At 41.6% G+C, this 27,827-nt stretch overlaps 3 protein-coding genes across 5 annotated transcripts in view; 2 read left to right on the top strand and 1 right to left on the bottom strand.

Moving 5' to 3' along the window:
- Nucleotides 1-27,827, bottom strand: part of atp13a3 (ATPase 13A3) — a 116,015-nt gene that overhangs the window by 45,597 nt on the left and 42,591 nt on the right. The gene's annotated exons all lie outside the window — the stretch shown is intronic.
- LOC115555926 (uncharacterized) lies at nucleotides 1,588-9,554 on the top strand. Its single transcript, XM_030372974.1, has 4 exons — nucleotides 1,588-8,411; nucleotides 8,608-8,715; nucleotides 8,841-8,902; nucleotides 9,011-9,554. The coding sequence occupies exon 1, from the start codon at nucleotides 1,624-1,626 to the stop codon at nucleotides 7,414-7,416; it is 5,793 nt and encodes a 1,930-aa protein (XP_030228834.1). The 5' UTR covers nucleotides 1,588-1,623; the 3' UTR covers nucleotides 7,417-8,411; nucleotides 8,608-8,715; nucleotides 8,841-8,902; nucleotides 9,011-9,554.
- LOC115555927 (uncharacterized) lies at nucleotides 18,932-26,898 on the top strand. The gene is made up of 4 exons (XM_030372975.1): nucleotides 18,932-25,755; nucleotides 25,952-26,059; nucleotides 26,185-26,246; nucleotides 26,355-26,898. The coding sequence occupies exon 1, from the start codon at nucleotides 18,968-18,970 to the stop codon at nucleotides 24,758-24,760; it is 5,793 nt and encodes a 1,930-aa protein (XP_030228835.1). The 5' UTR covers nucleotides 18,932-18,967; the 3' UTR covers nucleotides 24,761-25,755; nucleotides 25,952-26,059; nucleotides 26,185-26,246; nucleotides 26,355-26,898.

Raw genomic sequence — 27,827 nt, 5'->3', positions numbered from 1 at the left:
TTTCTTTCCGGTTTAAACACTGTACATGAACAAAGAAGACGTCTATTGGCCCTGCAGCCTGCTGTTTTTTTACCATCCAAACCCCCCTACCCCATCTTTCTCGCTACCCCCAAACCCCATCTCCTCTTATGGCGTTTTTGATGTCTCTTTTTTGAGACCGCTCAGTAAAACGGCTTGCCTATCCTCTACCTGTCTCTACCCTATTTCTCTCTACCTTATTTACCGCTATCATTACGGCATTCTCATTTCTAAAGTACTTGAAATGAACAAAAAAAACGAACTTGAAAAACCCTGAGCCAATGAAAAACCCAGAGCCATTGAAAAAAACCCAGAAACTTGAAAAAAAAAAAAAATCTTTCTTTTTGAAATAGAAAGTACCATCTCACTACAAACTGGTTTGTTTTGAGAAATCTCCTCCTGTACCTATTGTCACACTCTGTACCTACTGTCACACTCCCTGTAGTTCACGCTGAAGAGATGCCAAAGAAAAGCAAAAGATCCCAAGCGGCTAAAGTAAGGTGGAGTAAGTCTGGTGAGTTTCCGCTCAAAACACAAGCTGAACATGTGCAGAATTGTGATCCTGACAGCAACAGAGAAGTACATTTTCCTGACCATTCTCATGCTAATGTGACATGTGTGTTAGCATCCTACAGTCAGAGCCATCATAGATATATTGATTCAAAAAACAGTCAGTGCACCTGTAACTCTGTGACATTTCTAGCTTTCCTGCACGAGTTACATCACCTGCAAAGCGCAGACCTTGATCAGATTTTGGATCGCGGCCATGCAATGTATGCCCTTACACTGGGACAGTTATGTGTCGATGGAACAATGGTGCATGGACACTTGAATATACAGGAACTCCCTGAGATTGTTTTTGGCCAAAGACAGCAGCATGTGCTGACAAAGTGTAACTCAATGTATGGAACGTTTGTATCTTCTCCTGAAGTAGGCGAATACCTCAACCTTGCAGCGAGACTTCAGTGCTTGACCTCTGACGTGAACTCCGCTCTGCTGGTAATGACCTCTCAGTGCATCGCTGTTTTCCGAGACCGGCATGGAAGGTATGGCTATTTTGACCCACACTCTAGACGACCTGATGGATTTCCCTCTGGCCCAGATGTACCCGGCACAGCTGTCATGTTGACTTTCACGCATTTAAATGACCTGGTAAAAAAGTTGATCGCAAGCTTTACTATGTTAGGCTCCAGCCCTTATGCACCATATGAGCTCGTTCCTGTGCTTTTTAACAGTGAGGATGAATTCTCTTTGGATGGAGTTTTGGCAAATGTAGACTCTAATGCAGATACTGCTGAGTGCACTCCCTGTGATGAAATATCAGACGCAATTGAACTCATGCACGTTTGTAGCGGTGAAGTTACGGTGGAATGCGATACATCTGACAAACCCCAACAGATGCCAAATCTATCAAAATATTCAAAAGGAAAAAGGGTAAAGTTCGAAAAAAGATTAAAGGCTTCTGAGGTGACGAAAGCTAAACATAGCAAAAATGTTGAAACTGCAAAACAAAAAAAATATAGAAAAGAGAGGGAAAGGTATGCTAAAGATAAATATGTTGACAAAAAGAGATCCTGTGAAACCAACAGTTACAGAAAAAAAAAGATGTCTTACATAGCCACTCGCTATCAAAGAGACTCTAACTATAAGCAGAGGCAGAGGTCATATATAAGAAACCGTTACAGGCAAGACAAAAGCTTTAACCAGAGGCAGAGGTCAAATATCAGAAACCGTTACTGGCAAGACAAAAGCTTTAACCAGAGGCGGAGGTCATATATCAGAAACCGTTACAGGCAAGACAAAAGCTTTAATCAGAGGCAGAGGTCATACACCAACACCCGCTATCGCTTAAATGCTCATTTCAGGCAAACCCGAAAGTCTTATATTACCAATCGTTATGCAAACGACCCTGCATTCAGATCCAAACAGAAAGAAACGATGAGACGACGCATGCGCGATAAATACAGTAACAACCATTCGTTTGGCATGACTTACAACATGTATTGTGCAATGAAAATAAGACAAAAGTACAGAAACGTAATCAGAAGACCCAACCAAGTGGATGACAGTCGGCCGAACCAAATGGATAACAATGTGATCAGGGATGCTATTGAGGTTTTTCGATCCAACATCAAAAATGGGCCGACCTTTGCGTGTACAGTTTGCCACCGTGCGTTGTTTGCAAATCAAGTGCGATACTGCGATAGGTCAAAGTATACTCAGAACACAGATGTTGTTGAAACCTGCCTTACAGGGAAGTTTGTTCACGTTTGTAACGATTCTTGTGAAAATCCAGAGCAGTGCAATGTACCAAATGAGAGAAAGAGAGAGTGGATCTGTCACTGTTGTCACGAACATCTTAAAAATGGCCGCATGCCACAACTCGCCATCGCAAATAATTTACAGCTCGCAGATATTCCACCTGAACTGTGTGACTTAAACATATTGGAGAGACATCTCATTAGCAAATACATCACGTTTGCCAAAATAATCCCGCTTCCCAAAGGTCAACAACGAGCCATTCATGGCAATGTAATATGCGTCCCATCAGAAGTGCAGGAAACAGTCAATGCCTTGCCCAGACTTAGAAGTGAATCTCAAGTCTTGAGAGTGAAGCTAAAGAGACGTTTGTGTTATAAAGGTCATCAGCTATTCCAAACTGTAACCTGGACTAAACTAGTGAGGGCTTTGCTTAAGCTTAAAGAGGTCCATCCACAGTACAACGACATAACCATCAGAGATGAGGCTGAATTATGCGATCCAACTCTAGATGAGGACGAAGACACTGAAAACATAGATGACACAAATTTTAATGCTGAAGATATGATGGAAATCGACAGCTTTGAGAACGGTGCACTTTGCGAGGCAGAACCTGAAAACAATGAACAGGCTATTGATTCAATTGAATTAAGTCAGCAGTCAAACAGCAATCAACAGGAGGGTGATGAACCTAATGGCGGCATTGCTCTCGAGTCATGTCTGCAGCCAACTGACATTTCAGAGGAAATTTTGAGCTTTAGCGAAGGAATATATTCGGTTGCGCCCGCTGAAGGAAACAAACCAGTAAGCTTTTTCAAAACTCCTAACCTTGAGGCGATGGCTTTCCCCGTTCAGTTTCCGACGAGCAAAAACACAATCGATGAAGAGCGTCCGAAGAAATTAACTCCCTGCAGTTATTTCAAAAGTAGACTGAGCTGCATCGACGACCGTTTTGCAAGAGATACAAACTATTTGTTCTTTGCACAGTTTGTACAAGAAATATATCAGGCCACCTCCAGCATGTCAATACAATTGCGCAAAGGAAAACCATATACCCGCGACGGTCGCAAAATAAACAATGCAATGTTGCAAGACAAACACGAGGTTGAAAAACTGGTACGTAACAAAGACGCAATTCGATTCATGAAAGTTTTGCGAGGCAGCCCCGCCTACTGGCAACAAACTACCAAAGACTTGTTTGCGATGATAAGGCAATGTGGAACGCCGACTTTCTTTTGTACATTTTCTGCAGCCGAAATGCGCTGGAAAGAAATAATTACCGCTATTAAAACTCAACAAGGCGAACAAGTGAATTTCGATGAGCTCGACTGGTCGTCCAAATGCGATATTTTGCGAAGTAATCCTGTGACAACGATGCGCATGTTTGACAAACGCGTTGAAGCGCTGTTCAGAGATTTGATCATGTCACCTGCACAACCCATCGGCAAAGTCGTTGATTACTTTTACCGTTTAGAATTTCAGCACAGAGGTTCCCCTCACATACATTGTCTCATTTGGATAGAAGGAGCGCCAGTGTTTGAGGAGGACTCGGATAAGACGGTTTGCGATTTCATTTCCAAATACATCACCGCCGAGATGCCTGATCCAAACACGCAACCTGAACTTCACAAAAAAGTTAGCGGGGTTCAAATGCACAGCAAGACACACTCAAAGACGTGTATTAAATATCTCGGTGCCAACTGCCGTTTTGGATTTCCGAAATTACCTTCCCCCGAGACGATGATAGTAAGATCTGAAGAATGTGACGGTGAAGATGAAAGAACGTCGGTGGCGACAAGAAAGCTCACAGCACTAAACCGGTTGCTTAACAATCCCGAGAGCGAATCTCTGAGTTTAGAGCAGATATTGTCCTTGTGCGATCTTACAGTTGACCAATACCAGGATTGTCTCCGTGTTAAGGCAAAAAAAAGTGAGGTGGTACTAAAGCGTGATCCCAAAGAAGCTTACGTAAACGGCTATAATCCAACACTGCTCTTAGCGTGGGACGCAAACATGGATATACAGTATATTCTAAACCCGTACTCTTGCATTGCCTATATCTGCAGCTACATCAGCAAGGCCGAGCACGGTTTAAGCGAATACCTTAAGACAATGATTGAGAACTCAAATCATGAAAATCTCAATGAAAGTGACGAGATGAAACAAGTGATGCAGGCGTACTCCAAAAAAAGAGAGGTCAGTGCTCAAGAGTGCGTCGCTCGTGCATGTAGTCTGAACATGAAACGGTGTTCCCGCAGCGTGATATTTGTACAGACCGATGACAACCCGCTGAAAATGAGTTATCCCATGTCGCACCTAGAGAACAAAACACCAGACTCGGTTAATGTGTGGATGACAGGCTTACCCGACAAGTACAAATCGAGACCAGAATCGCCAGAGTTTGAGTCAATGTGTTTGGCTGATTTCGCTGCCACTTGTAGAATTGTCTATGGCAAACAGGCCCAAGGTGCAAAAGCTATTCCCCTGCTCAATGAAATGGGATTCGTTCAGAAGAGAACAAAGGATAAGCCCGCTGTCATCAAGTATTACCATGTCTCGCAGGAAAAGAAACCTGAGCAATTTCACGGCACATTGCTAAAGCTTTACCTGCCTTATCGCTCAGAGACACAGCTCAAGTCCATAAACTTCCCCACTTACAAGTCCTTCCATGACCATGCAGGCGTTCAGCTACCTGGTTCACAGTACGCCGAGCTAGTGTCTGACATTGTGAAACGAAACCGAGAGAAATATGAGAAACACAGGGAAGACATCGATAGTGCCATCGCAGAGTACGAACAGAATGGTTGCATAAGAAACGAATGGTGTAATCTGGCTCCTGAATGTGAACTGCAAAGGTTAGAGTGCATTGAAGAACTTGACGCGAGACCAGCCGATGAGGATAACGTCCAAGAGAATGTGCCAGACTACAACCTTAGGTCAGAAAATAGACCAGAAGGTGCCATCATGAGTGAAGCCCCTGAGATGGATCCGACAGTGTTGAAAGAAATGTATCGAAGCTTAAACCAAAAGCAGGCGTCTGTTTTCTATGCCGTCAGAGACTGGTGCATAAAGCGTGTCTGTGGTTCAAATGAAGAACGGTTCTTCTATTATATCAATGGCGGTGCAGGAACAGGCAAGTCCCACCTTATCAAATGCATCCACGCAGAAGGATCCAAAATATTGTCTCGACTTCCCCGTAACGCAGAAGAAGCCGACATTTCCAAACCTTCCGTACTCCTCACGGCTTTCACTGGTACTGCGGCGTTCAACATATCCGGCGTGACATTGCATAGTCTCTTCAAGCTACCGAGAAATTTAAAGCCTCCTTTCCAAGGCCTTGGCAATAAACTAGACGAAGTCAGGGCAGATCTTTCAAATGCTGAGATACTAGTCATTGATGAAGTATCTATGGTCTCAAAGTATCTGTTTGCCTACGTAGACATGCGATTGAAACAAATTAAGGGAAATCAAAGACCTTTTGGTGGAATGTCAGTTCTCGCCGTCGGAGATTTTTATCAACTTCCCCCGGTCAGACAGTCGAAACCGCTGTGCGTGTACGATCCCACTCGAATCGACCTCTGGCGTGACCAATTTCAGATAATCACATTGACGGAGATCATGCGCCAGAAAGACGATGTCGCTTTTGCCGAGACGCTAAACCGCATCCGCGTCAAAGAGAAAGATGATGTATTGTCAGGACAGGACAAAGCTTTGCTCTCACAGGCTGTCACGATTCCAGCACTCTGTCCAAAAGACATACTGCATATTTTTGCCACAAACAAACAGGTTGATGCCCATAATTCAACAACGCTAGCGCTGTTTCACTCGGACATCATGAAGATAGATGCCCACGACTATAAGAAAGATCCCAAAACTGGAAGAATGGCAAAACAAGCTACACCTTTTCACGGGAACAACCGAGAGCTCGCTGACTCATTGAAACTTGCCATTGGTGCACGCGTCATGCTTACCAGAAACGTCAATGTTCAGTCTGGTCTGTGCAACGGAACTTTTGCGTGTATTGCGGAAATAGTGATCAGTGACGACGGTCCACATGTCAGTAAACTCGGTCTAGAACTGGATGTGTCGAGAAATCCCAACAATGTAAGTGCAGCTGACAATATTGTGTACATTGAGAGAGACGAAGAGAATCTGAAGCAAAGGGGAGTGGTTCGCAGACAGTTTCCTCTTAAACTTGCGTTTGCGTGTACAATACACAAGGTTCAAGGTATGACCAAATCCTCAGCAGCAGTATCGCTAAAACACATCTTTGAACCCGGCATGGCCTATGTGGCTCTCAGCAGAGTAACTTCCCTCAGTGGACTACATATTCTCGATTTGGATGAGAAAAAAATATATGCCAATCCAGAAGTTCACACAGGTCTTGCGAGCATGACAGAAGCTTCACTTCAGCAAATTATGCCTCTATTTCATATCTCGGCGACATTAAACCGACAGGACGTTCTCACCGTCATCCATCATAACACCGAAGGACTACCGGCTCACGTCGCTGACATCAAAAGTCATCATGAACTTTGTCTCGCAGACGTCCTCTGTCTAACAGAAACACACCTGCAAGGATCTTTTGTTTCCGAAAGTATCAACTTGGAAGGTTACACGTTGTTTCACCGTAATAGGAATGTCTCTTACACAAACTGCCCTCACATTTCAAACAAAAATGGTGGCGGAGTTGCTATTTATGTGAGAAACCACATCCGAGTCAGTGAAAAACGCTACATACAGAACGCTACAGATATCGAGTTTACCGTCATTAAACTAGAAGCCCCGTTCATTGCGCTGATTGCTGCCGTCTACAGGCCTCCGAGCTACAGTGTGCACTTATTTCTAAAAAATTTGCAAAGCCTTTTAGATTCACTCGAAGTCATGGATCATCACCCAATCATAGTGTGCGGAGACTTCAATGAAAATCTGTTGTCCGGTGCAAACAAGCCGATTTATGAACTGTTTCGTGCTAAAGGTTACGCGCAACTTATCACCGCTGCTACCACGGATAAAAATACACTGTTGGACAGCATTTACATCTCCCGACCGCAGCGATGTCTCCATTCTGGTGTCCTACAATCGTATTACAGCTACCACAATCCTGTTTACTGGACACTAACATCAGAAAATGTATAAATATCAATTAAGTGTCAAACAACAAAGCATTGTGAAATGCATTGATCGTTGCAAATTGAGTTCATGAGATAAAACAGATTAAAGTTAAAGTTAACAGTTATTCATTTTTTCTCAAAATATCACTCAAACAAAAATATCACTCAAACAAAAATATCACTCAAACCAAATATCACTTGAAAAATACTGAAATTAGTTAATGGGTGGGATTGTCCTGTCAGCCAAGCTGCAACATCTGCCTGGCTGAGGGAGGGAGGGATGGAGGGACAATCTCATCTAAAAAAGCAAATTGATTTCATGCGATGAAACAGATTAAAGTTAGATTAAAGTCATTCATTTTTTCTCGAAATAAGCAAATTGATTTCATGCGATAAAACAGATTAAAGTTAGACTAAAGTCATTCATTTTTTCTCGTAATATTACTCAAACAAAAATATCACTCAAACCAAACATACGAAAAATACTGAAATTAGTTAATGGGTGGGATTGTCCTGTCAGCCAAGCTGCAACATCTGCTTGGCTGAGGGAGGGAGGGATGGAGGGACAATCTCACCTAAAACAGTCCAAAAAAAATTCAAACAAATGTAAAAATGGTTTAAAATAAATATTATATTGTTCTGGGCGGCAAAGTTAAAATGATCCACACATAGCAAACTAAAGGAAGTTGAGCTTTTAATATGATCCCTTTTAATATCAGCCTTGATATCACATAAAATAGAATTTTACACGTCCCAGATTCTTACAGGGCTTCAGGAAACGCAGGTAAGTACCTTGTAACTCGTGGAATTGTAAGGATTTGTTATCGCTCCTGCAGCACTGCTACTTCACTGTACTTAAAACATTATTTTGTCTTTGAGTTTGTCGTTATGAGTGGCTCCCAGCTGTCCGGAGGGAGGCCCTGGATCTCAAAAATATCACCAGTGGACCAGGCACCCCCCCCCCACAAACCGTGTGCTTCGCAAAAAGCCGGACAGACAACAAGCCTGACAGACAGAGAGGTCAGAGAGGGACCAATCAGTGGTCATCATTGTCCTTTACAGTTCTCTGCAATGGTGACATGTACGTCACTATGTATTTCTAATATAAATGTTGTATGACTCTTATAATGGTTCTGTAATGGTTTGATTGTTATCGGTTTTCCTCATCTATCCATTGTAAGATGAATAAAACATGCACATTTGGATGTGATTTCAGGCTATGGGAGGGGTTGAAGATGGACCTGGAATGGATGGGCCTAGTGACACTGGCGAGGCCGAGTGCAGAAGCGACATTCAATCATTTTGAGATGGACCCGAGCATTTTGTAAGTACAATTTATAAATTGAATTGCATGCACACCATAAACAGTTGATGGAACTTATAATGTGAAAACCATGTATGTGACTAATTGCTGCTGCTCTTTTCTCACTTGGCCTGTGTCGGGTTGAGGGTCTGCATGGAGAGTTCAACTGAAGTGAATCAGTAGCAGCTCTACTCTGCGACTCATATCTGTAAGTAGAGTTTATTCTTAACGTTTGGACTCGTGTCTTCTGTTGGTGATTAAATGCACAGTTGGTTCATGTTGTTTTATCGTAACATTTTCCTTTCTATCTTTACAGCAGTCTACTTTGAAAGAGTCTACTTCTTCTGCAAATGGAGAGTTCAACACAACAAAGACACGACTGTTGCTGTCAGTCATCCAGCTGGAGACAGGACTCACTTCCAAAGCAAAGAAAGGATTTTCTGCAGAACTCCCGATGCAAACCCCAAAGACAGCTAACCCCTTCTTCAGGACCAAGAACAGGTTAACTCCAGGCAGTCACTGCCCTTTGTCACCTGGCTACTCACTGGCGAGTCACTCATGAACCAGAGACTCCCAAAACCCTCCCACTAACCACATACACACACACACACGTGTCGCATGCTCAGCCGTCCTGGTAGGGGATCTCTCTTTGACTTGGCCTACCTAAAGGTTTCTCCTTTTTCCCCTAATAAGGGTTTTAAAGAGTTTTTCCTTTAATGCTTGGAGAGTCTAAGGCTGATGATGCAAGACACACAAATGTGTGATAGTCTGATGGGACCCAAAGTTGAGCTTTGTTTTCATGTTAGTTTTATGCTTTGATATTTTCATGTAATAAAATGTAAATGAAGTGACTAAAAAAATGTATCATGTCTGATTAACCAAGAGGTACGTGGGCATTACAAATGGTTTGACTCAAAGGTTTACATGGTGGAGCATGTCGTAGCAACTCAAGTAATCAACTGAGTGTGAGGGAGCTATTTCTGTAGGTACAAGCTTATTGCAACCTCACATCTTGTGCGCATTATTCAACATTTCCAAACTTTTCAAAGTCTTAATATTCATTTGTTAATTCAATTTAGCTTCAGTTCTTCTAAATTCAGAATCATTCAATTGTTCAGTCCCATTCAATCGTAATTATTATTATTCCTAGATTCAGTGTCTTCATTCTACAGACTTCATTCTACCTTCAAAATGTTCAGCAGATTTCCTAGATTCAGCGTCTTCATTCTACAGGCTTCATTCTACCTTCAAAATGTTCATCAGATTTCCTAGATTCAGCGTCTTCATTCTACAGGCTTCATTCTACCTTCAAAATGTTCATCAGATTTCCTAGTTTCATCGTCTTCATTCTACAGGCTTCATTCTACCTTCAAAATGTTCAGCAGATTTCCTAGATTCAGGGTATTGATTCAACATGCAGCTTCAGCAGTAGAGCGGAGCATTTCAGCGGCAGCAGATTTTAGCAGCATGACTTCAAAACCATTCAACTCATTCATAGTTAATTCTACAGACTTCATTCTACATTCAAAATGTTCAGCAGATGTCCTAGATTCAGGGTATTTATTTTTCAACGTGCAGCTTCAGCAGTAGAGCGGAGCATTTCAGCGTTAGCATTCACACCGCAATACCTTCAGGGATTGCAATTCTAGTTGGTGTGAATGCTGTAGCATTCACAGCTTTGAAATCCTACATATTTGGTGTGAATGCTGCAAGCATTCACATCTTTGAAATCCTACATATTTAATTTTATTCTTATTATTATTATTCCGCCACTTTTTCTGCGAGCATCTCCTTCAACAGACTTCAACGTAGAAACATCATTCAAACATTAAAACGTTCAGCTCCATTAGTAGTATTATGCTATTATTTTTCTCATTGATATTCTTCATAATTCCCGAGATATTCAACTTTATTCACCGAAAATTGCCCCATTCACTCCCATTCAAATTTCAAAAAACGCTGATTCACCCTTGATCCGATTCAACCCTTCCAACATTCAAACCTTCATAACTTGGTCAAATTTCAACCGTTTACCATCATTCAAAGAATTAAACAGATCTACACATTTGTATCTTCAATAATCTTCAAACAGAATTTCGATATCATTCATAGTTTTTTCAGATTCACAGTTTTAGTTTTAATTCCGGATTCGTTTTCAGTTGCTCTCACTCTAACCGTTTGCCATGGCAACAGCTCGTTGACCAATCAGTGGTCTCCAACAGTCGATATTCAAATGAGGCAGATTCATCCTTGACTCGATTCAACCCTTCCAACATTCAAACCTTCATAACTTGGTCAAATTTCAACCGTTTACCATCATTCAAAGAATTAAACAGATTTACACATTTGTCTCTTCAATAATATTCAAACATAATTTCGATATCATTTATAGTTTTTTGAGATTCACAGTTTTAGTTTTATTCCGGGTTCGTTAACCGTTTTCCACAGCTGTTGCTCGTTGACAATCAGTGGCGAGCGCACCACTCTGGAATCTGGTTAAAGCCAGTGTGGTGGAGGGTAGTGTAGTCTTTGTCATGGACTACAACAATGGACGTTAGCAGTGACGTTAGAGATGACGTTAGCGCGGACGTTAGCGCTGACGTTAGCTCCGACGTAGGTGTTGACGTTAGCGTTGACGTTTGCGTTAGCGCAGACGTTAGCATTAGCGCAAAAGTTAGCATTGACGGTACCATTAGCGCTGACGTTAGCGTTGACGTTAGCATTAGCACTGAAGTTAGCATTAGCGCTGAAGTTAGCATTAGCGCTGAAGTTAGCATTAGCGCTGAGTTAGCATTGACGTTACCGTTAGAGTTGACGTTACCGTTAGCCCTGACGTTAGCATTAGCGCTGAATTAGCATTGACGTTAGCATTAGCGCTAACGTTGGAGTTGACGTAATCCCTGACGGTAGCATTAGCACTGAAGTTAGCGTTGACGTTAGCGTTAGCATTAGCGCTGAATTAGCATTGACGTTAGCGTTAGCGCTAAAGTTAGGATTGACGTCACCATAAGCGCTGACGTTAGCGTTAGCGCTGACATTTGAGTTGACCTTAGCGTTAGCGCTGATGTTAGCATTCAAACATTAAAACGTTCAACTGCATTAGTACCATCTTGCTATTATATTTCCTAGATTCAGCGTCTTCATTCTACAGGCTTCATTCTACCTTCAAAATGTTCAGCAGATTTCCTAGATTCAGCATCTTCATTCTACAGGCTTCATTCTACCTTCGAAATGTTCATCAGATTTCCTAGATTCAGCGTCTTCATTCTACAAGCTTCATTCTACCTTCAAAATGTTCATCAGATTTCCTAGATTCAGTGTCTTCATTCTACAGACATCATTCTACCTTCAAAATGTTCATCAGACTTCCTAGATTCAGCGTCTTCATTCTACAGGCTTCATTCTACCTTCAAAATGTTCAGCAGATTTCCTAGATTCAGGGTATTGATTCAACATTCAGCTTCAGCAGTAGAGCGGAGCATTTCAGCGTCAGCAGACTTCAGCAGTAGGACTTCAAAACCATTCAACTCATTCATAATTCATTCTACAGACTTCATTCTACCTTCAAAATGTTCAGCAGATTTCCTAGATTCAGCGTCTTCATTCTACAGGCTTCATTCTACCTTCAAAATGTTCAGCAGATTTCCTAGATTCAGGGTATTGATTCAACATGCAGCTTCAGCAGTAGAGCGGAGCATTTCAGCGTCAGCAGACTTTAGCATTCAACTCATTCATAGTTCATTCTACAGACTTCATTCTACCTTCAAAATGTTCCTCAGACTTCCTAGATTCAGCGTCTTCATTCTACAGGCTTCATCCTACCTTCAAAATGTTCAGCAGATTTCATAGATTCAGGGTATTGATTCAACATGCAGCTTCAGCAGTAGAGCGGAGCATTTCAGCGTCAGCAGACTTTAGCAGTATGACTTCAAAACCATTCAACTCATTCATAGTTCATTCTACAGACTTCATTCTACATTCAAAATGTTCAGCAGATGTCCTAGATTCATTGTAACGATTCTTCAACGTGCAGCTTCAGCAGTAGAGCGGAGCATTTCAGCGTTAGCATTCACACCGCAATACCTTCAGGGATTGCAATTCTAGTTATTTTTATTTTTATTATTCCGCCGTTATTTTGGAGTGCGACTCCTTCGCCATACTTCAACGTAGAAACTTCATTCAAACCTTAAAACGTTCAGCTCCATTAGGAATCGAGCGCTATTACTTTTCTTATTGATATTCTTCATAATTCCCGAGATATTCAACTTTATTCACCGAAAATTCCCCCATTCACTCCCATTAAAAATTAAAAAAAACGCTGATTCACCCTTCATCCGATTCAACACTTCCAACATTCAAACGTTCATAACTTGGTCAAATTTCAACCGTTTAGAATCATTCAAAGAATTAAACAGATCTACACATTTGTATCTTCAATAATATTCAAACAGAATTTCGATATCATTTATAGTCTTTTCAGATTCACAGTTTTAGTTTTAATTCCGGATTCGTTTTCAGTTGCTCTCACTCTAACCGTTTGCCATGGCAACAGCTCGTTGACCAATCAGTGGTCTCTAACATTCGATATTCAAATGAGGCTGATTCGTCCTTGATCCGATTCAACCCTTCCAACATTCAAACCTTCATAACTGGGTCAAATTTCAACCGTTTACCATCATTCAAAGAATTAAACAGATTAACACATTTGTCTCTTCAATAATATTCAAACATAATTTCGATATCATTTATAGTTTCCTCAGATTCACAGTTTTATTTTTATTTTTATTATAAATATTCTGCCACTTTTTGGCAACGCGACTCCTTCAACGTACTTCAATGTAGAAACATCATTCAAACATTAAAACGTTCAGCTCCATTAGTACTATTGTGCTATTATTTTTCTTATTGATATTATTCATAATTCCCGAGATATTCAACGTTATTCACCGAAAATTCCCCCATTCACTCCCATTCAAAATTAAAAAAACGCTGATTCATCCTTGATCCGATTCAACCCTTCCAACATTCAAACCTTCATAACTTGGTCAAATTTCAACCGTTTACCATCATTCAAGGAATTAAACCGATCTAAATATTTGTATCTTCTATAATATTGAAACAGAATTTCGATACCATTTATAGTTTTTTCAGATTCACAGTTTTAGTCTCAAACCGTCATATTCTACAGTTTGTCCCATTGAGGCAGTCTGCCCATTCTGACACTTAAATTACTAAAGACATTGTAACTAAATCATTTTTCAGCCGTTTACCATCGCTGAAACAATTAAACAAATGTAGACATTTGTATCTTCAATAATATCTAAATGAAATTTCGAAAGCTTTTAAACTTTTTCCAGAATCACAGTTTTAGTTTGACACCGGATTAGTTTTCAGTTGGTTTCATTGATTTCCGTTGACATTCAGGCAGACTCCCTTAAACACACACACACACACACACACACACACACACACACACACACACACACACACACACACACACACACACACACACACACACACACACACACACACACACACACAAAGATAACATCGGCCGGGTGAAACACACGCACACACACACACACACACGCACGCCGGCTTGGGCACACACACACACACACACACACACACACACACACACACACACACACACACACACACACACACACACACACACACACACACACACACACACACACACAGATAACATCGGCCGGGTGAAACACACACACACACACACACACACACACACACACACACACACACACACACACACACACACACACACACACACACACACACACACACACACACACACACACACACACACACACACACACACTGCAATCCGATTTTAACATTTGGAACTCCTTTCCAATCCCTCACTTGAATAAAGCTATTCAACATTTATACTGCTCCTCCTACCACTACTACCATTAGCCGGCAGACTGTAAATGAAGAAGGCGTTATGTAAGGGATAATGCCCGACGAGGTGTCCATTATGATGGATATAAAATGGACACATAAGACAATCGATATTCGGTATTTGTTATGGATTTATTGTACAAATTCCCTGAAAAGATGCACGTTCCAGGATGAATGGAAAAGCTCCCGTAAGAAAAATTGATTTATAAATCACAAAAACAACTCATATGAATTGATCCTCTTCAGTCTTACTTTGTACTTGAGGCCTTTTTCGGGAATCTGTTGGAGAGTGGGAGCACTCGAAGGTCTCTTAAAAAAATCGCCTGACATCCATGGCTAATTAATGACAGGTAGGCAGGCATGATAATCCACAACGCGTAGGGCCATGTGTTTACATACTTCCTGTTTATATATTTTCCTGGATCCGGATTGGTGTTGCCGCCGCAGCCGCAAGGCACTGCTTGGAGGGTCACAGACCATAATAGCATAGGCCTATAACAGCGCAGATGAAAATGATTCAGATTACAGCGTTAATTTGTTCAACTATATGAAACTTTGTTTTAGGTGTTTTAAAATGATACCAAATTTATTTCCGATTATTCCAACGGCAGAATACAAGGCACAGGGAACTTTGAGGTTCGTAAACGCTATTTAGAGGTGCGTAAACGCTATTTCCTTAATTCCAGAGGTGCGTAAACGGTGTTTACGTGCGTTTGACCCTCCACTACAGTCCTGGTAACAATCAATTATTACTGAGAGAAATATATATTCAAATTCTAGGTACAAGTCGAGAGATATGTCAGAAGTTCATGAAGACTCTCAAAGCAGCATTTGATGCAACCAGTCTTTTTGTACATGTCAAATACGCATACAATTAAACATATAACTCTGTTACTCATACATTCAAGAAGGCTACACTGCTCGATTATTGTCGTTTTAAAAGGCGACTGACAGATTGTGTCAGACATACAACCAACCTACCTGTTCAGAACGATATATAGGCCTATAGGCTACGTTATTATCATGTCAGCGTTGATCTGAATGAGCACGCGATACAGCGGCTCGTGGCGTGACAGCCTTTAAATACCAGCCCAGACGACACGAGCGTCATTCCACAGATGAAGACAGTCGGGTAAGTCACATATAATTATATGAACCTGTCTTTATACAGTTTATTTCGATTATCTTCTTTAAAAACACTGGAAAGTATTTAATTGATATATTAAAACCAAACGAAAATGATATTGGCGAATTAAATGTTGTGAACAGCGGCAGAACATTCGAAAATAAAAGCGGTTAGCCAAAGTTTGCGCAGTCACTGCGTCACATTAGTTACCGTAACCCGTTCAATGGAAAGCAGAGTCCCAAATATACGCTAAGTCCCTTTTACTGGCCGCTTTGGCTACACGTTAGGCAAATCTATAAGACTTGTCTCAAATAACATTGGTCTCAAATCTTAAAGAAGACGTTTCTTCTAGAAGATGACGACGATAACGCAGCAATAAACTGAATGCAACCGCCTTTGTTCTTAAACGAGAACAAGATTGAAGCGCGAGCGAACGTAAAAATGCCACTGAGAAAAAAGTAGGCCTACAACCTGAAATTCAAGCGGTAAGTTGTTAAACAAAATGTTAAACTTCAATAATTGTTGGTAGTCAAGTTATATAGGCCATTTAATTAATCTCTCAACAGCGTAAGCATACCACATTGTAAACCCTACCACATTGGCGGGAAAACACATCGGCGGGAAAACACGGCATACGCCATGTATTCAGCCTCGTACGCGCTCGCGCGTGTGTGTGTGTGTGTGTGTGTGTGTGTGTGTTTAACTCTTTCTCTCTTTCTAGTAGTTTCATGTCGTTTATATGTTCAATTTAAAAGAAAAGATAAACCTAGTCTAATATGTTTTTTCATCTTCTAGAGACCATCCAGAGAACTCGTTGCTTCGGTTTGATTGGTGAGTAAAAGCAAATCGGAACTCCGTTACTCAGATGCCTGTGTCTGGCTATGTTTATAACTAGCAGTGTTAGCCTTTAGTCAACATTAAGGCGAGTATAAGGTGAATAGACCCATAGATACATTAGAACACTAGATGTCTCGAACGTCACCACTGCTGGCCAGCTTACCACAGTCAGCTGCTCACCCATAACATTGGGTTGGAAGTGGTACACTTTTTAAATAACCATAACTTGCTACATTTTTATAAACGCCAGAGATGTAGTTATGACACATTGTATTTGTTAATGACCCTGCATACTTGAATGACACTGCAAACCGTTTGTAAATCGGTTGAAAATTGAGCAAGTTATGGTTCTCTCTCTCTCTCTCTCTCTCTCTCTCTCTCTCTCTCTCTCTCTCTCTCTCTCTCTCTCTCTCTCTCTCTCTCTCTCTCTCTCTCTCTCTCTCTCTCTCTCTCTCTCTCTCTCTCTCTCTCTCTCTCTCTCTCTCTCTCTCTCTCTCTTATATATTAATAGCCTAATAATATATAATTATCTGGGGCTCATTAATATAGGCTAATATTAAGCACAGAGGAACCATTTGTATTGCAGTCCTTCTATTATATACTGGGCAGTGTTTGTAACTGACATTAGTTAACAGATTCTTTTCTTGTGTGTATGTCTGCCTTTTATCATTATAACTAAGTACTGTGTATACCAGCCAATGTTGACAGAGACATGCTGAGCAGATTCATGCAATTAATTTAATTAAGTTAATGTTTGTTTTCTTTTCTTTCCGGTTTAAACACTGTACATGAACAAAGAAGACGTCTATTGGCCCTGCAGCCTGCTGTTTTTTTACCATCCAAACCCCCCTACCCCATCTTTCTCGCTACCCCCAAACCCCATCTCCTCTTATGGCGTTTTTGATGTCTCTTTTTTGAGACCGCTCAGTAAAACGGCTTGCCTATCCTCTACCTGTCTCTACCCTATTTCTCTCTACCTTATTTACCGCTATCATTACGGCATTCTCATTTCTAAAGTACTTGAAATGAACAAAAAAAACGAACTTGAAAACCCTGAGCCAATGAAAAACCCAGAGCCATTGAAAAAAACCCAGAAACTTGAAAAAAAAAAAAAATCTTTCTTTTTGAAATAGAAAGTACCATCTCACTACAAACTGGTTTGTTTTGAGAAATCTCCTCCTGTACCTATTGTCACACTCTGTACCTACTGTCACACTCCCTGTAGTTCACGCTGAAGAGATGCCAAAGAAAAGCAAAAGATCCCAAGCGGCTAAAGTAAGGTGGAGTAAGTCTGGTGAGTTTCCGCTCAAAACACAAGCTGAACATGTGCAGAATTGTGATCCTGACAGCAACAGAGAAGTACATTTTCCTGACCATTCTCATGCTAATGTGACATGTGTGTTAGCATCCTACAGTCAGAGCCATCATAGATATATTGATTCAAAAAACAGTCAGTGCACCTGTAACTCTGTGACATTTCTAGCTTTCCTGCACGAGTTACATCACCTGCAAAGCGCAGACCTTGATCAGATTTTGGATCGCGGCCATGCAATGTATGCCCTTACACTGGGACAGTTATGTGTCGATGGAACAATGGTGCATGGACACTTGAATATACAGGAACTCCCTGAGATTGTTTTTGGCCAAAGACAGCAGCATGTGCTGACAAAGTGTAACTCAATGTATGGAACGTTTGTATCTTCTCCTGAAGTAGGCGAATACCTCAACCTTGCAGCGAGACTTCAGTGCTTGACCTCTGACGTGAACTCCGCTCTGCTGGTAATGACCTCTCAGTGCATCGCTGTTTTCCGAGACCGGCATGGAAGGTATGGCTATTTTGACCCACACTCTAGACGACCTGATGGATTTCCCTCTGGCCCAGATGTACCCGGCACAGCTGTCATGTTGACTTTCACGCATTTAAATGACCTGGTAAAAAAGTTGATCGCAAGCTTTACTATGTTAGGCTCCAGCCCTTATGCACCATATGAGCTCGTTCCTGTGCTTTTTAACAGTGAGGATGAATTCTCTTTGGATGGAGTTTTGGCAAATGTAGACTCTAATGCAGATACTGCTGAGTGCACTCCCTGTGATGAAATATCAGACGCAATTGAACTCATGCACGTTTGTAGCGGTGAAGTTACGGTGGAATGCGATACATCTGACAAACCCCAACAGATGCCAAATCTATCAAAATATTCAAAAGGAAAAAGGGTAAAGTTCGAAAAAAGATTAAAGGCTTCTGAGGTGACGAAAGCTAAACATAGCAAAAATGTTGAAACTGCAAAACAAAAAAAATATAGAAAAGAGAGGGAAAGGTATGCTAAAGATAAATATGTTGACAAAAAGAGATCCTGTGAAACCAACAGTTACAGAAAAAAAAAGATGTCTTACATAGCCACTCGCTATCAAAGAGACTCTAACTATAAGCAGAGGCAGAGGTCATATATAAGAAACCGTTACAGGCAAGACAAAAGCTTTAACCAGAGGCAGAGGTCAAATATCAGAAACCGTTACTGGCAAGACAAAAGCTTTAACCAGAGGCGGAGGTCATATATCAGAAACCGTTACAGGCAAGACAAAAGCTTTAATCAGAGGCAGAGGTCATACACCAACACCCGCTATCGCTTAAATGCTCATTTCAGGCAAACCCGAAAGTCTTATATTACCAATCGTTATGCAAACGACCCTGCATTCAGATCCAAACAGAAAGAAACGATGAGACGACGCATGCGCGATAAATACAGTAACAACCATTCGTTTGGCATGACTTACAACATGTATTGTGCAATGAAAATAAGACAAAAGTACAGAAACGTAATCAGAAGACCCAACCAAGTGGATGACAGTCGGCCGAACCAAATGGATAACAATGTGATCAGGGATGCTATTGAGGTTTTTCGATCCAACATCAAAAATGGGCCGACCTTTGCGTGTACAGTTTGCCACCGTGCGTTGTTTGCAAATCAAGTGCGATACTGCGATAGGTCAAAGTATACTCAGAACACAGATGTTGTTGAAACCTGCCTTACAGGGAAGTTTGTTCACGTTTGTAACGATTCTTGTGAAAATCCAGAGCAGTGCAATGTACCAAATGAGAGAAAGAGAGAGTGGATCTGTCACTGTTGTCACGAACATCTTAAAAATGGCCGCATGCCACAACTCGCCATCGCAAATAATTTACAGCTCGCAGATATTCCACCTGAACTGTGTGACTTAAACATATTGGAGAGACATCTCATTAGCAAATACATCACGTTTGCCAAAATAATCCCGCTTCCCAAAGGTCAACAACGAGCCATTCATGGCAATGTAATATGCGTCCCATCAGAAGTGCAGGAAACAGTCAATGCCTTGCCCAGACTTAGAAGTGAATCTCAAGTCTTGAGAGTGAAGCTAAAGAGACGTTTGTGTTATAAAGGTCATCAGCTATTCCAAACTGTAACCTGGACTAAACTAGTGAGGGCTTTGCTTAAGCTTAAAGAGGTCCATCCACAGTACAACGACATAACCATCAGAGATGAGGCTGAATTATGCGATCCAACTCTAGATGAGGACGAAGACACTGAAAACATAGATGACACAAATTTTAATGCTGAAGATATGATGGAAATCGACAGCTTTGAGAACGGTGCACTTTGCGAGGCAGAACCTGAAAACAATGAACAGGCTATTGATTCAATTGAATTAAGTCAGCAGTCAAACAGCAATCAACAGGAGGGTGATGAACCTAATGGCGGCATTGCTCTCGAGTCATGTCTGCAGCCAACTGACATTTCAGAGGAAATTTTGAGCTTTAGCGAAGGAATATATTCGGTTGCGCCCGCTGAAGGAAACAAACCAGTAAGCTTTTTCAAAACTCCTAACCTTGAGGCGATGGCTTTCCCCGTTCAGTTTCCGACGAGCAAAAACACAATCGATGAAGAGCGTCCGAAGAAATTAACTCCCTGCAGTTATTTCAAAAGTAGACTGAGCTGCATCGACGACCGTTTTGCAAGAGATACAAACTATTTGTTCTTTGCACAGTTTGTACAAGAAATATATCAGGCCACCTCCAGCATGTCAATACAATTGCGCAAAGGAAAACCATATACCCGCGACGGTCGCAAAATAAACAATGCAATGTTGCAAGACAAACACGAGGTTGAAAAACTGGTACGTAACAAAGACGCAATTCGATTCATGAAAGTTTTGCGAGGCAGCCCCGCCTACTGGCAACAAACTACCAAAGACTTGTTTGCGATGATAAGGCAATGTGGAACGCCGACTTTCTTTTGTACATTTTCTGCAGCCGAAATGCGCTGGAAAGAAATAATTACCGCTATTAAAACTCAACAAGGCGAACAAGTGAATTTCGATGAGCTCGACTGGTCGTCCAAATGCGATATTTTGCGAAGTAATCCTGTGACAACGATGCGCATGTTTGACAAACGCGTTGAAGCGCTGTTCAGAGATTTGATCATGTCACCTGCACAACCCATCGGCAAAGTCGTTGATTACTTTTACCGTTTAGAATTTCAGCACAGAGGTTCCCCTCACATACATTGTCTCATTTGGATAGAAGGAGCGCCAGTGTTTGAGGAGGACTCGGATAAGACGGTTTGCGATTTCATTTCCAAATACATCACCGCCGAGATGCCTGATCCAAACACGCAACCTGAACTTCACAAAAAAGTTAGCGGGGTTCAAATGCACAGCAAGACACACTCAAAGACGTGTATTAAATATCTCGGTGCCAACTGCCGTTTTGGATTTCCGAAATTACCTTCCCCCGAGACGATGATAGTAAGATCTGAAGAATGTGACGGTGAAGATGAAAGAACGTCGGTGGCGACAAGAAAGCTCACAGCACTAAACCGGTTGCTTAACAATCCCGAGAGCGAATCTCTGAGTTTAGAGCAGATATTGTCCTTGTGCGATCTTACAGTTGACCAATACCAGGATTGTCTCCGTGTTAAGGCAAAAAAAAGTGAGGTGGTACTAAAGCGTGATCCCAAAGAAGCTTACGTAAACGGCTATAATCCAACACTGCTCTTAGCGTGGGACGCAAACATGGATATACAGTATATTCTAAACCCGTACTCTTGCATTGCCTATATCTGCAGCTACATCAGCAAGGCCGAGCACGGTTTAAGCGAATACCTTAAGACAATGATTGAGAACTCAAATCATGAAAATCTCAATGAAAGTGACGAGATGAAACAAGTGATGCAGGCGTACTCCAAAAAAAGAGAGGTCAGTGCTCAAGAGTGCGTCGCTCGTGCATGTAGTCTGAACATGAAACGGTGTTCCCGCAGCGTGATATTTGTACAGACCGATGACAACCCGCTGAAAATGAGTTATCCCATGTCGCACCTAGAGAACAAAACACCAGACTCGGTTAATGTGTGGATGACAGGCTTACCCGACAAGTACAAATCGAGACCAGAATCGCCAGAGTTTGAGTCAATGTGTTTGGCTGATTTCGCTGCCACTTGTAGAATTGTCTATGGCAAACAGGCCCAAGGTGCAAAAGCTATTCCCCTGCTCAATGAAATGGGATTCGTTCAGAAGAGAACAAAGGATAAGCCCGCTGTCATCAAGTATTACCATGTCTCGCAGGAAAAGAAACCTGAGCAATTTCACGGCACATTGCTAAAGCTTTACCTGCCTTATCGCTCAGAGACACAGCTCAAGTCCATAAACTTCCCCACTTACAAGTCCTTCCATGACCATGCAGGCGTTCAGCTACCTGGTTCACAGTACGCCGAGCTAGTGTCTGACATTGTGAAACGAAACCGAGAGAAATATGAGAAACACAGGGAAGACATCGATAGTGCCATCGCAGAGTACGAACAGAATGGTTGCATAAGAAACGAATGGTGTAATCTGGCTCCTGAATGTGAACTGCAAAGGTTAGAGTGCATTGAAGAACTTGACGCGAGACCAGCCGATGAGGATAACGTCCAAGAGAATGTGCCAGACTACAACCTTAGGTCAGAAAATAGACCAGAAGGTGCCATCATGAGTGAAGCCCCTGAGATGGATCCGACAGTGTTGAAAGAAATGTATCGAAGCTTAAACCAAAAGCAGGCGTCTGTTTTCTATGCCGTCAGAGACTGGTGCATAAAGCGTGTCTGTGGTTCAAATGAAGAACGGTTCTTCTATTATATCAATGGCGGTGCAGGAACAGGCAAGTCCCACCTTATCAAATGCATCCACGCAGAAGGATCCAAAATATTGTCTCGACTTCCCCGTAACGCAGAAGAAGCCGACATTTCCAAACCTTCCGTACTCCTCACGGCTTTCACTGGTACTGCGGCGTTCAACATATCCGGCGTGACATTGCATAGTCTCTTCAAGCTACCGAGAAATTTAAAGCCTCCTTTCCAAGGCCTTGGCAATAAACTAGACGAAGTCAGGGCAGATCTTTCAAATGCTGAGATACTAGTCATTGATGAAGTATCTATGGTCTCAAAGTATCTGTTTGCCTACGTAGACATGCGATTGAAACAAATTAAGGGAAATCAAAGACCTTTTGGTGGAATGTCAGTTCTCGCCGTCGGAGATTTTTATCAACTTCCCCCGGTCAGACAGTCGAAACCGCTGTGCGTGTACGATCCCACTCGAATCGACCTCTGGCGTGACCAATTTCAGATAATCACATTGACGGAGATCATGCGCCAGAAAGACGATGTCGCTTTTGCCGAGACGCTAAACCGCATCCGCGTCAAAGAGAAAGATGATGTATTGTCAGGACAGGACAAAGCTTTGCTCTCACAGGCTGTCACGATTCCAGCACTCTGTCCAAAAGACATACTGCATATTTTTGCCACAAACAAACAGGTTGATGCCCATAATTCAACAACGCTAGCGCTGTTTCACTCGGACATCATGAAGATAGATGCCCACGACTATAAGAAAGATCCCAAAACTGGAAGAATGGCAAAACAAGCTACACCTTTTCACGGGAACAACCGAGAGCTCGCTGACTCATTGAAACTTGCCATTGGTGCACGCGTCATGCTTACCAGAAACGTCAATGTTCAGTCTGGTCTGTGCAACGGAACTTTTGCGTGTATTGCGGAAATAGTGATCAGTGACGACGGTCCACATGTCAGTAAACTCGGTCTAGAACTGGATGTGTCGAGAAATCCCAACAATGTAAGTGCAGCTGACAATATTGTGTACATTGAGAGAGACGAAGAGAATCTGAAGCAAAGGGGAGTGGTTCGCAGACAGTTTCCTCTTAAACTTGCGTTTGCGTGTACAATACACAAGGTTCAAGGTATGACCAAATCCTCAGCAGCAGTATCGCTAAAACACATCTTTGAACCCGGCATGGCCTATGTGGCTCTCAGCAGAGTAACTTCCCTCAGTGGACTACATATTCTCGATTTGGATGAGAAAAAAATATATGCCAATCCAGAAGTTCACACAGGTCTTGCGAGCATGACAGAAGCTTCACTTCAGCAAATTATGCCTCTATTTCATATCTCGGCGACATTAAACCGACAGGACGTTCTCACCGTCATCCATCATAACACCGAAGGACTACCGGCTCACGTCGCTGACATCAAAAGTCATCATGAACTTTGTCTCGCAGACGTCCTCTGTCTAACAGAAACACACCTGCAAGGATCTTTTGTTTCCGAAAGTATCAACTTGGAAGGTTACACGTTGTTTCACCGTAATAGGAATGTCTCTTACACAAACTGCCCTCACATTTCAAACAAAAATGGTGGCGGAGTTGCTATTTATGTGAGAAACCACATCCGAGTCAGTGAAAAACGCTACATACAGAACGCTACAGATATCGAGTTTACCGTCATTAAACTAGAAGCCCCGTTCATTGCGCTGATTGCTGCCGTCTACAGGCCTCCGAGCTACAGTGTGCACTTATTTCTAAAAAATTTGCAAAGCCTTTTAGATTCACTCGAAGTCATGGATCATCACCCAATCATAGTGTGCGGAGACTTCAATGAAAATCTGTTGTCCGGTGCAAACAAGCCGATTTATGAACTGTTTCGTGCTAAAGGTTACGCGCAACTTATCACCGCTGCTACCACGGATAAAAATACACTGTTGGACAGCATTTACATCTCCCGACCGCAGCGATGTCTCCATTCTGGTGTCCTACAATCGTATTACAGCTACCACAATCCTGTTTACTGGACACTAACATCAGAAAATGTATAAATATCAATTAAGTGTCAAACAACAAAGCATTGTGAAATGCATTGATCGTTGCAAATTGAGTTCATGAGATAAAACAGATTAAAGTTAAAGTTAACAGTTATTCATTTTTTCTCAAAATATCACTCAAACAAAAATATCACTCAAACAAAAATATCACTCAAACCAAATATCACTTGAAAAATACTGAAATTAGTTAATGGGTGGGATTGTCCTGTCAGCCAAGCTGCAACATCTGCCTGGCTGAGGGAGGGAGGGATGGAGGGACAATCTCATCTAAAAAAGCAAATTGATTTCATGCGATGAAACAGATTAAAGTTAGATTAAAGTCATTCATTTTTTCTCGAAATAAGCAAATTGATTTCATGCGATAAAACAGATTAAAGTTAGACTAAAGTCATTCATTTTTTCTCGTAATATTACTCAAACAAAAATATCACTCAAACCAAACATACGAAAAATACTGAAATTAGTTAATGGGTGGGATTGTCCTGTCAGCCAAGCTGCAACATCTGCTTGGCTGAGGGAGGGAGGGATGGAGGGACAATCTCACCTAAAACAGTCCAAAAAAAATTCAAACAAATGTAAAAATGGTTTAAAATAAATATTATATTGTTCTGGGCGGCAAAGTTAAAATGATCCACACATAGCAAACTAAAGGAAGTTGAGCTTTTAATATGATCCCTTTTAATATCAGCCTTGATATCACATAAAATAGAATTTTACACGTCCCAGATTCTTACAGGGCTTCAGGAAACGCAGGTAAGTACCTTGTAACTCGTGGAATTGTAAGGATTTGTTATCGCTCCTGCAGCACTGCTACTTCACTGTACTTAAAACATTATTTTGTCTTTGAGTTTGTCGTTATGAGTGGCTCCCAGCTGTCCGGAGGGAGGCCCTGGATCTCAAAAATATCACCAGTGGACCAGGCACCCCCCCCCCACAAACCGTGTGCTTCGCAAAAAGCCGGACAGACAACAAGCCTGACAGACAGAGAGGTCAGAGAGGGACCAATCAGTGGTCATCATTGTCCTTTACAGTTCTCTGCAATGGTGACATGTACGTCACTATGTATTTCTAATATAAATGTTGTATGACTCTTATAATGGTTCTGTAATGGTTTGATTGTTATCGGTTTTCCTCATCTATCCATTGTAAGATGAATAAAACATGCACATTTGGATGTGATTTCAGGCTATGGGAGGGGTTGAAGATGGACCTGGAATGGATGGGCCTAGTGACACTGGCGAGGCCGAGTGCAGAAGCGACATTCAATCATTTTGAGATGGACCCGAGCATTTTGTAAGTACAATTTATAAATTGAATTGCATGCACACCATAAACAGTTGATGGAACTTATAATGTGAAAACCATGTATGTGACTAATTGCTGCTGCTCTTTTCTCACTTGGCCTGTGTCGGGTTGAGGGTCTGCATGGAGAGTTCAACTGAAGTGAATCAGTAGCAGCTCTACTCTGCGACTCATATCTGTAAGTAGAGTTTATTCTTAACGTTTGGACTCGTGTCTTCTGTTGGTGATTAAATGCACAGTTGGTTCATGTTGTTTTATCGTAACATTTTCCTTTCTATCTTTACAGCAGTCTACTTTGAAAGAGTCTACTTCTTCTGCAAATGGAGAGTTCAACACAACAAAGACACGACTGTTGCTGTCAGTCATCCAGCTGGAGACAGGACTCACTTCCAAAGCAAAGAAAGGATTTTCTGCAGAACTCCCGATGCAAACCCCAAAGACAGCTAACCCCTTCTTCAGGACCAAGAACAGGTTAACTCCAGGCAGTCACTGCCCTTTGTCACCTGGCTACTCACTGGCGAGTCACTCATGAACCAGAGACTCCCAAAACCCTCCCACTAACCACATACACACACACACACGTGTCGCATGCTCAGCCGTCCTGGTAGGGGATCTCTCTTTGACTTGGCCTACCTAAAGGTTTCTCCTTTTTCCCCTAATAAGGGTTTTAAAGAGTTTTTCCTTTAATGCTTGGAGAGTCTAAGGCTGATGATGCAAGACACACAAATGTGTGATAGTCTGATGGGACCCAAAGTTGAGCTTTGTTTTCATGTTAGTTTTATGCTTTGATATTTTCATGTAATAAAATGTAAATGAAGTGACTAAAAAAATGTATCATGTCTGATTAACCAAGAGGTACGTGGGCATTACAAATGGTTTGACTCAAAGGTTTACATGGTGGAGCATGTCGTAGCAACTCAAGTAATCAACTGAGTGTGAGGGAGCTATTTCTGTAGGTACAAGCTTATTGCAACCTCACATCTTGTGCGCATTATTCAACATTTCCAAACTTTTCAAAGTCTTAATATTCATTTGTTAATTCAATTTAGCTTCAGTTCTTCTAAATTCAGAATCATTCAATTGTTCAGTCCCATTCAATCGTAATTATTATTATTCCTAGATTCAGTGTCTTCATTCTACAGACTTCATTCTACCTTCAAAATGTTCAGCAGATTTCCTAGATTCAGCGTCTTCATTCTACAGGCTTCATTCTACCTTCAAAATGTTCATCAGATTTCCTAGATTCAGCGTCTTCATTCTACAGGCTTCATTCTACCTTCAAAATGTTCATCAGATTTCCTAGTTTCATCGTCTTCATTCTACAGGCTTCATTCTACCTTCAAAATGTTCAGCAGATTTCCTAGATTCAGGGTATTGATTCAACATGCAGCTTCAGCAGTAGAGCGGAGCATTTCAGCGGCAGCAGATTTTAGCAGCATGACTTCAAAACCATTCAACTCATTCATAGTTAATTCTACAGACTTCATTCTACATTCAAAATGTTCAGCAGATGTCCTAGATTCAGGGTATTTATTTTTCAACGTGCAGCTTCAGCAGTAGAGCGGAGCATTTCAGCGTTAGCATTCACACCGCAATACCTTCAGGGATTGCAATTCTAGTTGGTGTGAATGCTGTAGCATTCACAGCTTTGAAATCCTACATATTTATTTTTATTTTTATTATTCCGCCGTTATTTTGGAGTGCGACTCCTTCGCCATACTTCAACGTAGAAACTTCATTCAAACCTTAAAACGTTCAG

The sequence above is a fragment of the Gadus morhua genome, chromosome 12 (assembly GCF_902167405.1).
Source record: "Gadus morhua chromosome 12, gadMor3.0, whole genome shotgun sequence".
NCBI lineage: Eukaryota > Metazoa > Chordata > Actinopteri > Gadiformes > Gadidae > Gadus > Gadus morhua.
Note: the sequence above shows the minus strand (reverse complement) of the source record. Positions and strands in the feature narration are given on the sequence as shown.